The sequence below is a fragment of the Pelobates fuscus genome, unplaced genomic scaffold (assembly GCF_036172605.1).
Source record: "Pelobates fuscus isolate aPelFus1 unplaced genomic scaffold, aPelFus1.pri scaffold_24, whole genome shotgun sequence".
Classification (NCBI taxonomy): Eukaryota; Metazoa; Chordata; class Amphibia; order Anura; family Pelobatidae; genus Pelobates; species Pelobates fuscus.
In genome coordinates this window covers 632669-647752 of record NW_026961888.1, presented here as the reverse complement: position 1 = coordinate 647752, position 15084 = coordinate 632669, and the positions used below count along the sequence as shown (strand labels likewise).

At 47.8% G+C, this 15084-nt stretch overlaps 2 protein-coding genes across 2 annotated transcripts; one reads left to right on the top strand and one right to left on the bottom strand.

Annotated features, from left to right (window-relative positions):
- The first annotated feature begins 13080 nt into the window (after positions 1 to 13080).
- Positions 13081 to 13491, top strand: LOC134584827 (histone H3). Its single transcript, XM_063440647.1, has one exon. The coding sequence runs from the start codon at positions 13081 to 13083 to the stop codon at positions 13489 to 13491; it is 411 nt and encodes a 136-aa protein (XP_063296717.1).
- A 751-nt stretch (positions 13492 to 14242) lies between these two features.
- Positions 14243 to 14554, bottom strand: LOC134584826 (histone H4). The gene has a single exon (XM_063440646.1). The coding sequence runs from the start codon at positions 14552 to 14554 to the stop codon at positions 14243 to 14245; it is 312 nt and encodes a 103-aa protein (XP_063296716.1).
- Between the last annotated feature and the right edge of the window lie 530 nt (positions 14555 to 15084).

Below are 15084 nucleotides of genomic sequence, written 5' to 3'. Positions count from 1 at the left end.
TTTAGCACCAAATTAGGAGCTAACATGTTGATCTGTGTGGCGGACCACCAGGGTATCACCTTCATGGATTCCCTTTCCCGTTGTATTAGCTAGTACAGCTTTCCACAAATACATTTGTCTAAACGTAATGCTGGGAGTCAGTGGCGTACACACGACCCATGGGGCCCCGGTGCTAAAATTGATCCGTGCCCCTCCCCCCACACTTACTCTGCGCGGCCCGGGGTCGCAACACATGGCGGCAGGCTCCGGGTTGCAGGGCTGCGACCCCTGTGACCGCGGTATGTACGCAAGTGTATGCAGATACACATACACTTAAAGGACCACTTTAGACACCCAGATCACTTCAGCTCAATGAAGTGGTCTTGGTTCCTTAAAGGACCACTTTAGACACCCAGATCACTTCAGCTCAATGAAGTGGTCTGGGTTCCAGGGCCCTCTAGTTTAACCCTGCAGCTGAATACATAGCAGTTTCGGAGAAACTGCTATGTTTCACTGATGATTAATCCAGCCTCTAGTGGCTGTGTCACTGACAGCGGCTAGAGGCGCTTCCGCGATTCTCCCTGTGAAAATCACAGTGAGAAGACGCTCGACGTCCATAGGAAAGCATTGAGTAATGCTTTTCTATGGGCGGTTTGAATGCGCGCGCGGCTCTTGCCACGCATGCGCATTGGGAGCTGAGAGGCAGGTCGGGCGGAGGGATCCCCAGCGCCAAGGGAGTCAGGCGCTGGAGAAAGGTAAGTGCTTAAGGGGTTTTAAACACACACACACTCTCACGAACAGACGCATACACACTAGCTAACAGACACACAAATTTACTGCCAAAGACACACTCAGTGACAGACAGAGACACATACACACTCACTTACAAAACACACACTCTCACTGACAAACACACACTCACTAAGACACCTAAGACTCACTAGACTCACTAACCTAAGACTCACTAACAGACTCACTAACAGACACACACAAACTAGCACACTCAGTAACAGACACACACACTCACTCACACACAGACACACACACTGACACTCACTAACAGACACACACTCAATAACAGACACACACAACTAACACACAGTAACACACGCAAACAAAAACTAACACACTCACTGACACTCACTAGCAGACACAGTAACACACACACTGGCACAAAAATGTGCACTAACACACACACACACACACACACACACACTGTAGCACTAACACACATACACACGTTTTTTTGTGTGTTTTTTTTTCAGATTTAATCCCGCAGCCTCCCTTTCCAGTCCAGTCCAGGGGCTGCCCGGCGACCGGTCCTGCTGGCTCGTGAGGGAGCACTGTCCCCTGAGCGCTCTCTGCCCAGCTCCCTCGCGCATTTTTACTGATGCCGGAGCCAGAATATAACTTCATATTCCGGCTGCAGCATAAGTGCGGGGCGCGCAAGGGAGCTGATCAGAGAGCGCTCAGGGGAGAGTGCTCCCTCGCGCGCGCGCCCGGTAACACCAGGGCCGGCCTCGGGGGCCCTGATGTGGCCAGCTCCTTGTCCCCCCAGTAGAAGAGTCTGCCCACACTGGCGTACATACCGAGTCGCTAGGTGGCCGGGCCCCCTGGTGGGCCGGGCCCAGTCGCAGCTGCAACCCCTGCGACCGCGGTATGTACGCCAGTGCTGGGAGTAGATCTGGTTTATTCAGGCAAGGCACACAGAATTTATACACAGACCCCCAGCATGGGGTCTCCATTCATGGACACACAATCCTGGACACACTTTGATGGACTGCATGGTACCCTGACTGGGCACCTCTGCCAAGCTTGCTTCCTAGCTATCACTGGGACACCAGTAGTGCTATAGCCCCTACCCGCTGCAGCTTGGCTGGGGTCTATCCAAACTTTCCTAACCTGTAACAGGGTCCTAGTGATTAAGCTCTCTTGCACAGAGTATAGCTGTCTCACCCAAACACGAGCCAAGACGGGACGGAGCCTTACTGCTGAACCGGCCGGTCGCATGCTCGGGATACAGTTGCGGCCTGCGGAAGGTCGAGACGAGGAGAGACGGCCGCTCTCCCTCGGGTCCGGTTGTGGTGTGATGACCCCCCCCCCCCCATGTACCAGCGGGGGTCATCACACCACAACCGGACCCGAGGGGACAAGCACAGCAAGAGTGGGCAAAGATGGCCGCCAACACGTGACCAAGTGTGTCCCAGACTCCAGGGATCCCATTGCCCTGGCATTTGAACGCTTTTGGGAGCAATACTGGGAACAAGCTAAACAGAGCCAAACAAGACCCACGGCTGCAACAAGCCCTCCACAGAACGGGGACAAACCACCACAGCCAGGGCGGAAAGCTGGCGCTACACAAGCGGGGAAGCGGAGGAGGAAGCCGCACAAAGCGTCCCGACACAGAGCTGACAAGCGGGTTCACTCAACTCCGTACCCCCCACATGCCTACCAAACAGCGGGGGCCTCCAACAGCCTCTAAAGCGGCTCCTACATCGGAGAAATCGGAGACGGAGCGGGCCCACCCGAAGGTAGTCACCCATCATGCACTGCCCAACACCCGATATGACCAGCACCTTGGCACAGACCTGCTGCACTCTCCCAGACGGGGAACAGGCTGAGGGTCGGACCGGCCCTGGGACAGCATGACTGTTGAGAGACGTACTCACAAACTGCTACTACACCCTGGACATTAACTGTCCCTCTTGGCGAACACGAGTACTAGCCCTTATGCATACTGCTGGCCTGTGAGGGTGACTTTATCCCAACACGAGCTTGTTATAGATAGAAGCAGCATTATCTATTTGTTTTTTGTTTTTTTTCGTTTTATTACTCAATGGTACAGATACATCTATGCCGGCTAATTGCATGTCATTACTTAACTTAGCCTGATTACAGCCAGGCTACCAACATGCTTACTAATGTAGAAAGGTACTGCTGGGGATATCTCACCTCTATTAACGTGCTTACAAGGTGGTTTTATAGCTCACCGGTTTAACATTGTAGTCTAACCTGTTTTCAATGTTGTAAATTCTCTGATATATAGCTGATAACAATCTAACCTGGATAACCTAGTTTAACGCTGTTATTGATAATATTATTAGATATAACTCTTTGTCATGCAATAATAATCCATAAAACTGTGCTATGTTTTAATGCCTAACCAATGTAAATCTATGTATGACGCTCTGCATGCTCTAGCTGTTGTGGCATTGTGTGCTTTATGTGATTTTTCATGCACAAATAAAATAAAGAATTAAAAAAAAAACACGAGCCAAGACTTAGTAAAGGGTGAAGTAGAACTGTGTTATCCAGTGTGTGGTGGCCACTCGGGTAGGGGCAGAAGTCTCCCAGCTACTCTGTGTCCCAGATACCGCACTTCAGCCATACCAATGTGACACTTGTCTGGCTTCAGAGTTAAGCCAGCTGCTCTAATTCGGCCGAGAACCTTCCCTACATGGATCAAATCTTCCTCCTAGGAGTCACAATTGATAGCTATGCTGTCCAGGTACAAACGTGCAAATTCCTGGAAGCCATTGAGGAACCTATCCACCATAGGTGGCTGGGACATTCTTCATCTAGAACGGCATGACCTGATATTGGAATAGGCCAAGCGGGGTGACGAATGCCGACTTGGGGATAGCCTCCTCGGCCAGGTGAATCTGCTAGTAGCCCTTGCATAGGTCTGTTGTGGCGAGATACTGTCCCCATGCTATATGATGCAATAGTTCCTCCAGGGCATGGGATAAGAGTTGGTAAGAGTCCGATCGTTCAGTCGCCTGTAGTCCACGCAGAAGAGTGTTGTTCTGTCCCGCTTCGGTACTAGGACTACAAGCCAAGTCTGAAGCCTCAATCACTCCTAGTCACAGCATTTACTGTATATCCTTCCGTATCTCTTACCGGACTGCCTCGAGAATGTGGTAGGGGTGGTTGCCTCATAGGTGCTTGTCCTGGGATTTCCACGTTGTGTACAGCCAGGGTGATGTACCCAGGGTCTTGGGAGAAGGTCTCTCGTTTAGCTTTCAATAATTTGTGGGCCTGAACTATTTCTTTATCAGTCAGTTTGTCTCCTAGTTTGACTTGAGCGATAAGGTCAACTTGGGAGTCTCCCTCTAGCAAGTCAGGTAATGGGAGGCTGTCTAGATCCTCAGAAGCTGGGGCGCACACTGCAGTTACATCGTCCTTCCTTTTTTTGTACTCTTTAAGCATATTAACGTGGAAGGAGCAGTTTACTCTCTCATCTGCACAGCTGGCTACTACATAGGTGGTATTGCAGATATGCTCCACCACCTTGTAGGGACCCTGCCATGCCGCCTGTAATTAATCATGACAGACCGGTTAAATCTTTTGTCCAACACGGAAACTACGCAGTCGGGTACCCCGGTCATACCATACTTTCTGTCACCCCTTGTCAGCTTGGAGGTTCTCTTTTACCAACTTAGCCAACTGTTCCATGTGGTCACAGAGTTTTAGCACATTCCCCCATCCCAATGCACTGTGATGAGGTCCTCGTAATCTTCTCCCATATAATAGTCCAAAGCAGTTCCTGCGGTACCTCCCAATATGCACATAAGAAGTGCGGTAGGAGTCGCTCCCAGTCTTGGCAAGCAGTGTTCTGTTGAACCGCTCGCAGATATATATATATATTTTTTTTTTTTTTTCTGCGGGTTATAAGGAGAACTCAGAATGGATTTTACTGAGACTACCTAGAAATCCCAAAGCTGACCTAAAACGGATCAAGCAGTGTCTGTTCGGCTTTTTTTCCTTTTTCCTTTTTTTTTTTTTTTAGAAATTGTTTATTTTAAAATTCTTGCAAATGTAACAATTGATACTTCAAAAATGTGTATAACATTGCTGCTTTAGTCATAATGTCTAGTACAAAGTTCACATTCAGTAACAGAAATACTTGTAGTCGACATAGAGGGGAAGTGAAGACCAAAAATAATAAGGGCGTTGATATTCAAATAGATTCGCTGGTAGTTCAAGGTCTCATATTATCTCCAGGTGGGTGTCACTATCGGTCTGTTTGACTGGTGTTCATGAAGTTACACTAGGGTTCCCAGGAGGTCATGTATATGTGGTATTTGCCGGTTAGTGAGAAGCTAATTTCCTCCATTGTTCTAATGCTTTCTACTCTCCGTACCCAGTCCCTAATGGTAGGTGGGGCTGTTTTTTTTTTTTTCCAGTGGAGGGTGATAAGCAGATTTGCTGCTTTGAGCAGATGTATGTCTAGGGTCCTAGTGTCCCTTGGTATGGAGGGAGGCAATATAAGATATAGGAGTGTTTCAGGTGGGTAGGGTATGGTGGTTCCCGTTATGAGGTGTATGAGACTGGAGATCCGTGACCAGAACTTTTGGTTCACCGTGCATGACCACCAGATGTGAGCCATGTCCCCAATGGCCTCTAGTCATCTACAGCAGTTATTGGACGTGCCTGGGAATGCCCGTTTGAGTTTGGATGGGGTGTAGTGCCATCTAGCTATTTTCTTATAGTTACTTTCTTGTGTCGCTAAGCTGGTGGATGATTTTTGTGTCAGGAGGAATATTTGCTTCCAGTCATTATCTGCGAAAGATAAGTGCAGTTCTTGTTCCCAGTGTTTTTTGTAGAGTAGGTTGATTGGTTGGCTAGTGTCCTGTAGTAGGCATATGTGGTTTTGACCTGTTTCTTTTTGAGTGTGCATTGGGTGCACGTAAGTTCGAATTTGGTCAGTGCTCGGTGACCTTGTTGGGGGTATTTGTTGGTCCGCAAAAAGTGAATGAGTTGATCGTAGAGAAATTTTTGAAGGGTCGTGGGAGTTCCCTGCGGGTGTAGGGACGACAGGGGCCTAACTCCCTCATTGTCAAGGAGGTCTCGTGAAGGTAGGTATGCTGTGGTATGATATTCTCGGTTTGCCGCTCCCGATTCACCAGGCTTGAAGAGCGGATTGTGAGTCAGTGGATATAGCGGTGATGGGTATGGTGATATGTCCGCCGCCAATGACTCATGTGTGACCACATTCTCAGTGTCGGAGTAATGGTCGGGTGTTGTTTGTGCATAAGGAAGGATTGGCCAGAGTTGTGCCATGGTATTGTGTGTATGGGGACACGGAAGATGTTATTCTCTACATCTACCCATTGTTTGGTCGTGTTTTTGCCTGTCCAGTCATAAATCCTGGCCAATAGTACTGCACTGTGGTATCGTTCCACATCTGGCAGCCCCAGATCCCCCTCCGTCTTTGATCTTGTGAGCAGCTGATAGGCTAGCCTGGGGCGTTTGTGGGACCAAATAAATGTCGTAAATAGTTTTTGTATGGCAGCAAAGAAGGTTGTGGGTAGAGTGATCGGGAGAACTTGCAGCAAGTATAATATTCTTGGGAGAATACTAATTTTCAGGATATTTATCCTGCAAAACCAGCTGAACTGCGAAGTGTGCCATTTAGTAAGATCTTTGGTTCTAGCTTGGATTAGCAGGGGGGTGGGGGGTGGTTTCATATAGTCGTGAGATAACGGATGGTAGTGCTACCCCCAGATATGTTATATGCTCTGTTCCCCAGGAGAATGGGAAGTTTGATTGTAGATGTGTTTTGGTCGAGTTTAGTACTTTCAGTGGGAGGAGTTCACATTTACCTAGAGTGGCTTGAAAGGTGAACACTTTGCTATAGAGAGACATCTCCTCCAGTATATGAGGGAGTGAGGAGCTGGGTTCGGAGACCGTGAATAGCATGTCATCTGCAAATGCTGATATTTTGTGTTCTGCCCCTCCAAATTTGAAACCCTTGATGTTAGGATTTTCTCTAACTCCCTGGAGGAATGGCTCCAGGACCAGGACGAAACGAAGAGGGGTGCTATTGGAGATGGGTACTGGGAGTGAGAGTTGGCCGTTCACGAGTAGCCTAGCCGTTGGTCTGGAGTATATAGCTCCCATCCACCTTAGCCAGTTTGGGCCAAAGCCCATCTGTTCCAGGGTGGCAAGCATCAGGGACCAGTCCACCCTGTTGAAAGCCTTTTCGGCATCTCTGGAGAGTAACAGTGTCTGGGTGTTTGTGTGTTCAGAGTGATGCATGAGATTAATGAGTTTGGTGATATTATTTTTTAGCTTCTCGGCCTTGTATAAATCCAGCCTGGTCTGGGTGAATTAGCTCTGGGAGCTTGAGGCGTAGGCGGTTAGCTAGTGTTTTAGTGAAATTTTTTTAAATCAATATTTTTAAGTGAGATAGGCCAATATCTCCCACATTGGGTCAAATCTTTACCTGGTTTGGGTAGAGTGCAATAGTGGCTTCCGATGCCTGTGGGGGTATGGAATTGTCTTTAAGTAGGGAGTTGAGTGCGTCTAGGAGTGGGGGTATGAGCTGGATGGAAAAGCTCTTGTAGTATTTGGCCGTGAAGACATCTGGGCCCGGGCTCTTTCCTAGTGGGAGGGAGTGTATCACTACTTCTAACTCCTCTTTAGTTGTGGGAGAGTCAAGTCTTTGTTGTACGTTGGGTGGGATTGTCTTGGCGATCCTTTGTTTGAGGAAAGCTCTTATGTCAGTAACATCTGGGGGGAGAGTCCCTCAAGTTGTAAAGTTTGTGGTAAAACTCCTGGAAGGCTAGCATGATGTCCGCCATCAGATTTGACTTGGTCCCTTGTGGAGTCTGTATGGATGAGATAAATGTGGTTTGTCTTTGTGTTTTTAGAGCTTGCGCTGATAGTCGTCCCCCTTTGCCCCCTTGGGTATAGTACCGGTGTCTGGTAAGAAGAAGACTTTTCTTGATTTGTGTTCCATTAAGGGTGGCTAGCTCTGAGCGTTTATCCAAAAGTGTTTTATATGTGGTGAGGTCTAGGTTGTTTTTGTCTGTGGATTCAAGTGTTTCAACAAACAACCGGGCACCTATTTTAACTAGCAAATTGTCCGGCAGAGCTGCAGAGGCATATCGAGCAGTATCAGAATCGGAAATGCATCTATACGAGAAGGTCAAGGAGAAATGAATGGTTCAATACAATATAACCCCGGAAACCTACCGGAAAAACAAACAAACGAGAGGATTACGTTAAGGGCACAAAGACTACTATACCAAATGGGCATTTTGAAGCTCAGCCATGATATTCCCCTTGCAGGGCAATTAGACATTTGGAAAGCGAATCATCGGATCATACAGGGATATAGCCAAACCTTTGATATGTGTCAGCGAGTAGAGAAAAAAGGTGAATACCCGAAAGCTAAATAAAAATCCCTACCCATAGTAGATGAACCCTTTCACCGAGTAGCAGTGGATCTCATATGGCCCCTAAGTAAGTCTAGCCCATCGGGGAAGAAATTTGTCATAGCGGTGGTAGATTACGCAAGCATATACGCGGAAGCTATTGCCCTCCCAATATAAAAGCTGAACTGGTTGCAGACGTCTTGGTTAGTATATTAACCACGGTTGGGTTTCCCAGAGAAATACAATCTGACCAAGAAACCCAGTTTACAGCAACTCTGACTCAACAGATGTGGCAAAGTTGCAGAGCAGAGCCTAATATCACATCCCCATATCACCCCCAAACCAATGGATTATGTGAGTGCTTTAACGGTACCCTTAAGCAGATGCTTAAGAATTTTACCGCCACCCACATGGACTGGGAAAGGTTCTTGCCCAACTTACTGCTCGCATAAAGAGAATTCCCATAAGATTCCACTGGGTTCTAACCTTCTAACCCTTGGAATTGTTGTATGGTAGAAGAGTAAAGGGATTGTTAGACCTAGTAAAAGAGCACTGTGGAGGTGTGGGGGAGGGGGGGGGGGAGACATGGGAGAAGAGGGAACCTCCATTGTGCCATATGATCTGGAACTCTGGGACCAGCTGCAGGCTCTTACTGAATCCGTTCGGGAGAGCTTGAAAATGGCCCAGGAGAGACAGAAGAAACAGAAACAAAAGGTTCTGGTGCTTAAATCTACAAAACAGGATCAACTAAGGGAGGGGTTAGGTGGCAGAGAGATGTAGGGAGGAGGTGGAAGATTGAGGGAGGTGGTGAACGGTGGTAGAGTGCCTGAGGGAGAGACAGGGTGACACAGTAAGGGAGCGGTACAGTGGTGTGAAAGTGAGGGAGGGGATTCCAACTGGTGGCCCCTGGTGTCTTTGATCCCTGGTGCTCCAGTAAGCTCGCTCTACAATTTGTCCTGAGAGACTGCACAGTCTGCAACTCCACCAGGTGTGAGCTGCAGATTGTGCAGTGCCTCACAATATCCAGAAGTCAGAGCATTGAAGTGGTATCCCGCGGCGACGGTCTGATTGGCCAGAGATCGCGAGACACTGCCTAGTCAGCGGAGCTGCAGACTGTGCTGGCTTTCTGCTTCTCAGGACAGAGTGGAGGGACCTCGCAACCAGCGGCATACCGGGCAAGGTGTGGGGTCCTTGTACCTGACACAGTATGCCTGCCCTATGGCGAGTTAGGCCTTAGGCAGCCGCCTAAATCGCTGCTCAGTGCCGACTGCGGTCTCTCTCCCTCCAGTGCAGCATTTTCTATTTGAAGCTGGGAGGTAATGATAGTCAGTCACTTCCCAGCATCTCATGCTACAGGGATCCCGTTGGGCAATTAAACAGTGCTTACCGAGTCCCTCTGCAGCAATGCCCATCAGGTTTCTTTAAGTGTATGGGCTACCCAATGGGCAAATCACTACAGAACTCCAATTTTGTTCTCGCTGGACCATAGGTTCCTGCAGAAAACCAATTGGAAAAACGCTGTTTGAGTGTATACAGGCACATCTGGTGAGAAAGTGTATAATGTGTTGGCGCAATAAACAGGAAAAAAGGCAAGTTACAAAAAAAAAAAAAAATGCTTATGTCTTTAAGATCAAAACAGGCTTATCAGATTGTCTTTAATAAGCTCAACATTTCTGCAGACACTAAAATCATCATGCTGATATTTAGATGAAGCCTCAATGGTCTAAATTGTTCTTTACTGGCAAACACCAAATCAAAAAAAAAAAAAAAAAAAAAGAGGATTTCCATGTATCCAAAAAGTAATCGTATGTGGACTAATGTAGATACTTTCTAAGGACAGGTATCTAATTCAGTCGGGGGTTGGCTGAACAAATGGATACAACTAAACCTTTAATAAGAATAAAGCTAAAGGGGTGGGATACCCCAAAAGAAGTCACCAATATCAAGACTTACACAAAATAAAGACAATTACAAAAATAAATCCGTACATATCCAATGTGCAATAAAGGGAAAAGCCTGCTAAATGTTCCAAAGTAAGCCTGCGCACATTCCCCATAACTAGTGGAAATGATAGAAAATAGGGTAGGTAGGCTAGATATTGCACACTAGCTGTTTTGAGGTATATATGTCAAAAAGACCTTTTAAAGTCTAGTAAAATACTAGCGTGAGCAAAAAGACGCTAGAACCACATACTAGGCTTCCATGAGTTGCAACATAGTAATAGACAGTATCAGGATGAAGTGAAACATTGTTTCAATAGGCTATAACAAAAGAGAGAAAGAAAGGGATACACTTATCGAGTGAAATCCCTGGCCATGTAGCCATTTGGTAAAGGATTAGGTATAAGATCTCCTACAGTAGCAGCTTTTATAATATCCCTAATGTGACTTCAAGCGCTACCCTGAATAAGAAGCCTGTCCCTAATCTACAGTTACTAGATATACAGCCGCCCAACGAATATCTTCTAAGATCAAGTCCGGTATCTAGGTAGACTTGAAAGTAATAGAGCGGAGCAAACTGAGCATTAGGTGGCTAAATCAGCATGTGAGTGATACAAGTGTCTAAAATGTGCAAACACTAGCAGCTCGAGATCTTCAGAGTTACAGGACAGCATGGAAAGGGTTAAGTGAAAGGAAAGCTACACGTTTGCGTGAGCTTGTGGTGGGCAGCAAGTAAGCTGTAGAGTTGATGCATGGGTGTGATGCCAGCTCTGAGAGAGACAGTGTGGGTGGCTCTTAAAAGAGCCTTTGTGTTAGCGGGTGGTCAGGGAGGCGGACATTTACTTGGCGCTGGTGTACTTTGTGACAGCCTTGGTGCCCTCAGACACGGCGTGCTTTGCCAGCTCTCCGGGTAGTAGCAGGCGCACGGCAGTCTGGATCTCCCGGGAGGTGATGGTGGAGCGCTTGTTGTAGTGAGCCAGGCGAGAAGCTTCTCCTGCGATGCGCTCAAAGATATCATTGACAAAGGAGTTCATGATCCCCATTGCCTTGGAGGAGATGCCGGTGTCGGGATGGACCTGCTTCAGCACCTTGTACACGTAGATGGCATAGCTCTCCTTCCTGCTCTTTCTACGCTTCTTGCCATCTTTCTTCTGAGTCTTGGTGACGGCTTTTTTGGAGCCTTTCTTGGGGGCTGGTGCGGACTTTGCTGGATCAGGCATGATTAACGCTGTTAGCTCGCGAGCGAATAGCAAGCTGCTCCTCCGGCGGTTCTATTTATAAGCGGACCATGTAAATGAGGCCCTTCCGCTTCCCTTCCTGCGATTGGTTGCTAAAGTCAGATGACGTAAGGAAGCGGCTGTTTAACACTAGCTCCAGCAATAGATTGGTTCCCTGTATAACGTGTCTCTAATTGGCTGCTTGTAAAGTCATCCAATCACAGAGCAGAGTGTGTTTATAAATAGCCTGTGGTAGGGGAGGAGTTTTCATCTTCTTGCATTCAATCAAGAACAAACATGTCTGGCCGCGGAAAGCAAGGTGGAAAGACCCGTGCAAAGGCGAAGACTCGCTCATCCCGAGCGGGACTTCAGTTCCCAGTCGGCAGAGTCCACCGTTTGCTGAGGAAGGGCAATTATGCAGAGCGTGTGGGAGCCGGTGCCCCCGTCTATCTGGCTGCAGTGCTGGAGTACCTGACCGCTGAGATTCTGGAGCTGGCAGGGAATGCCGCTAGAGACAACAAAAAGACCCGCATCATTCCCCGCCATCTCCAGCTCGCTGTCCGTAACGATGAAGAGCTCAACAAACTGCTGGGAGGAGTGACTATCGCCCAGGGAGGTGTCCTGCCTAACATCCAGGCTGTGCTGCTGCCCAAGAAGACCGAGAGCCACAAGCCCAAGAGCAAGTAAAGCGGACAGCTGCTGCACCGGCCTCCCTCACCTACCAAACACAAAGGCTCTTTTAAGAGCCACCCACGTTCTCCACAAAGAGCCGATTAATTGTTCTGCTGCGCGCAAACCGTTCCTTGTATCTATACACACACACACACACACCACGCTGGGAGCTCATAAGCAAGCTAAAATATTAGGGCGCTTCTGTCACAGCACTGACTGAGTCCCATTTGCAGTCCATATCCTGTCCAACATTCCAGCTATAGAACTAGTTAAAATCAATGGCTGCCATGCATGTCTATGATAAACGCAGCAGCAAATTAATGCCAATTGGGGCAAGTGTATATAGTGTGCAGGTCCTCTTTTGTTAAGCGGGGCATCTCTACATGTCGCTCACTCTCAGGATTCCCCCCTCTCCCGCTGTCTGGAGGACATGCCGGGTGAAACCTACTATGAGCGTTCAAATCCTAGCGGCGCTACAGCTCTGTTGTCTGTGCTGCTGGATGAGTTAACGCAGCCTTAATAGCCTGGCCTCTCGGCTGAAAACATTGTTTCAATAAGTGGATGCTTTGTAACATTTCCTGCTGCTCTGTCTCCTGGAGCTCATTTGTATGGCTACTGAGCGTCCTGTGAGTGAAAGTCCTTTATCAGACGTGGCTTCTATCCCATCGAAAGAAGCGGCCTTTCTGCATGTGTAAGAGGTCAATGTCCCATGCACCCCTCCCCCTCGATAAAGCCTATACAGCTATTAATAAGTATGTTGGGAGGAATACGTCCATTACTGCCCATTGCCATTCCTTTCAACTAGTAGCGTCTATAATAAATGCTGTCAGGACAGGAAGGGTCACTAAAGGCTTAGATCCCTTCTTTGGGCGCGTGGTCTCAATAGATGGAGGAGGGGGGAGGGGATGAAGCAGTTGATTTGAGCGGGCATTTTGAATGTGGGGGAGGGGATGAGAAGCAGTTGATTTGAGCGGGTATTTTGAAATGATTTACTATTTGTTTTCAGCCAATCAGAACATACCACCCACTTGATGAACCAATGAAAACGCCGTATCGGCTATAAAGCCCAGGCTACAGCGAGCAGCGTTCATTCCCTTTCGTTTTGCTACAATGGCCAGAACTAAGCAGACAGCCCGTAAGTCGACCGGAGGCAAGGCTCCCCGCAAGCAGCTAGCCACCAAAGCTGCTAGAAAGAGCGCCCCAGCTACCGGGGGAGTGAAAAAGCCTCACCGTTACCGTCCAGGAACTGTGGCTCTCAGGGAGATCCGCCGTTATCAGAAGTCCACCGAGCTGCTCATCCGCAAGCTGCCCTTCCAGCGCCTTGTCCGTGAGATCGCTCAGGATTTCAAGACTGATCTGCGCTTCCAGAGCTCTGCTGTCATGGCTCTGCAAGAGGCTAGCGAGGCTTACCTGGTTGGTCTTTTTGAGGATACCAACTTGTGCGCCATCCACGCTAAGAGGGTCACAATCATGCCCAAAGACATCCAGCTGGCTCGTAGGATCCGAGGAGAACGTGCTTAAGTTGAAACCTGCTAACAAACACAAAGGCTCTTTTAAGAGCCACCAAATCTGCACTCGAACGAGCTCCAACACATTTATAAAAACGTGTCTTTTAGCCTGTGACTTTGAGCGGGCTAGCTACGGAGCCCTCACACTACAATGCTCAAATGTCCCCACATATCCCATTTTCACGTCAGGCAACGATGTAGCCATCATCTCTGCTGGTCTATTTCACTGGCGATTTTACAATAACTTCACTATTTAGAATCCATCGTGTGGAGAGGCAGCAGGAAAAAGACTACTTTTTCGCTTAGAGGAGAATACATAGTTAACACAGGAGTGCATATGCAAAGCTAGTAACAATGTTTCTATTTAAGTGGCTGCAAGCATGTATTAAATGTAGGCAACAGTAACAATACACCAAAACCAGAGCTTTCTTGACAGTGTGTGTACGTACTTGCTCATAATCTAAATGCACCTCACTAGATCATAATTTTTTACATCCCCTACCATTAACAGAAGGCGGCTCCAAATCCTCCGATGGTTCAAACATGCGGTCTACAGATACAGTGTTTAGCAACCTTTCCCGTCTAGATGTTTGGGAGCAGCCTCTACTACTATCTCCTTCTCGGTGTATCTATGTAGATAGCAGGCAATTTATCAGGTGTGGAAGGGGTTAAAGTGATTAGGTTCAGTCTTTTAGTGAAAAAGTGGGTGGCCCTGAAAAGGGCCTTTGGGTTAATGGGGTGTGCGGTAAAGTCAAGCCCGAGTTTTAACCTCCGAAGCCATAGAGAGTGCGGCCCTGGCGCTTAAGAGCATAAACTACGTCCATGGCGGTGACAGTCTTCCTCTTGGCATGCTCGGTGTAAGTGACGGCGTCCCGGATGACGTTCTCCAGGAATACCTTCAGCACCCCGCGAGTCTCCTCATAGATGAGGCCGGAAATACGCTTCACGCCTCCCCTGCGAGCAAGGCGACGAATTGCAGGCTTGGTAATGCCCTGGATGTTGTCACGAAGAACCTTCCTGTGACGCTTAGCGCCACCTTTTCCGAGACCCTTTCCTCCTTTGCCTCTGCCAGACATGGTTCTGCTCTTCTTTCTGCACGAACGATATGAAATGCTGTGCAAAGCTCTTCCTTATATACTCCTCGGACGGACCGTATGGGGACCTGCAGCAAAGGAGGCGGGCGTTTTAAATACGCCCCTTCACTTTTTTTTTTCCCTCTCAATAATATGCTTAACCCTCTCCTTCCGTGCTCGAAATGGTTCTGGCGTTTAAAACCAAAGCTGTTTATGCTTCAAAAGATTTCACAATCGTGAAATCTTTTGAAGTATAATCATTTTATCATGTCTTTAGTGTTTCTTTGATAGTCGACTTAGCTACTGCACAAGGTATCATTTCTTGGGCTTTATCACTCTTTGAATATCGAAATAAGCGCCCGTTTCACACGTGGAGAGAGGACGAGGACAGTCCCTTTTATTATCACCATGTACAAAATCGCAATCCCTAAAATATGTTCTGCTTTATTATCTTACTGAAAAAGGCAATAACATTAAATCTAGTCTGGAAGGACACTGTGTGATATTCTATATATTATATGCGTTTCTCACTA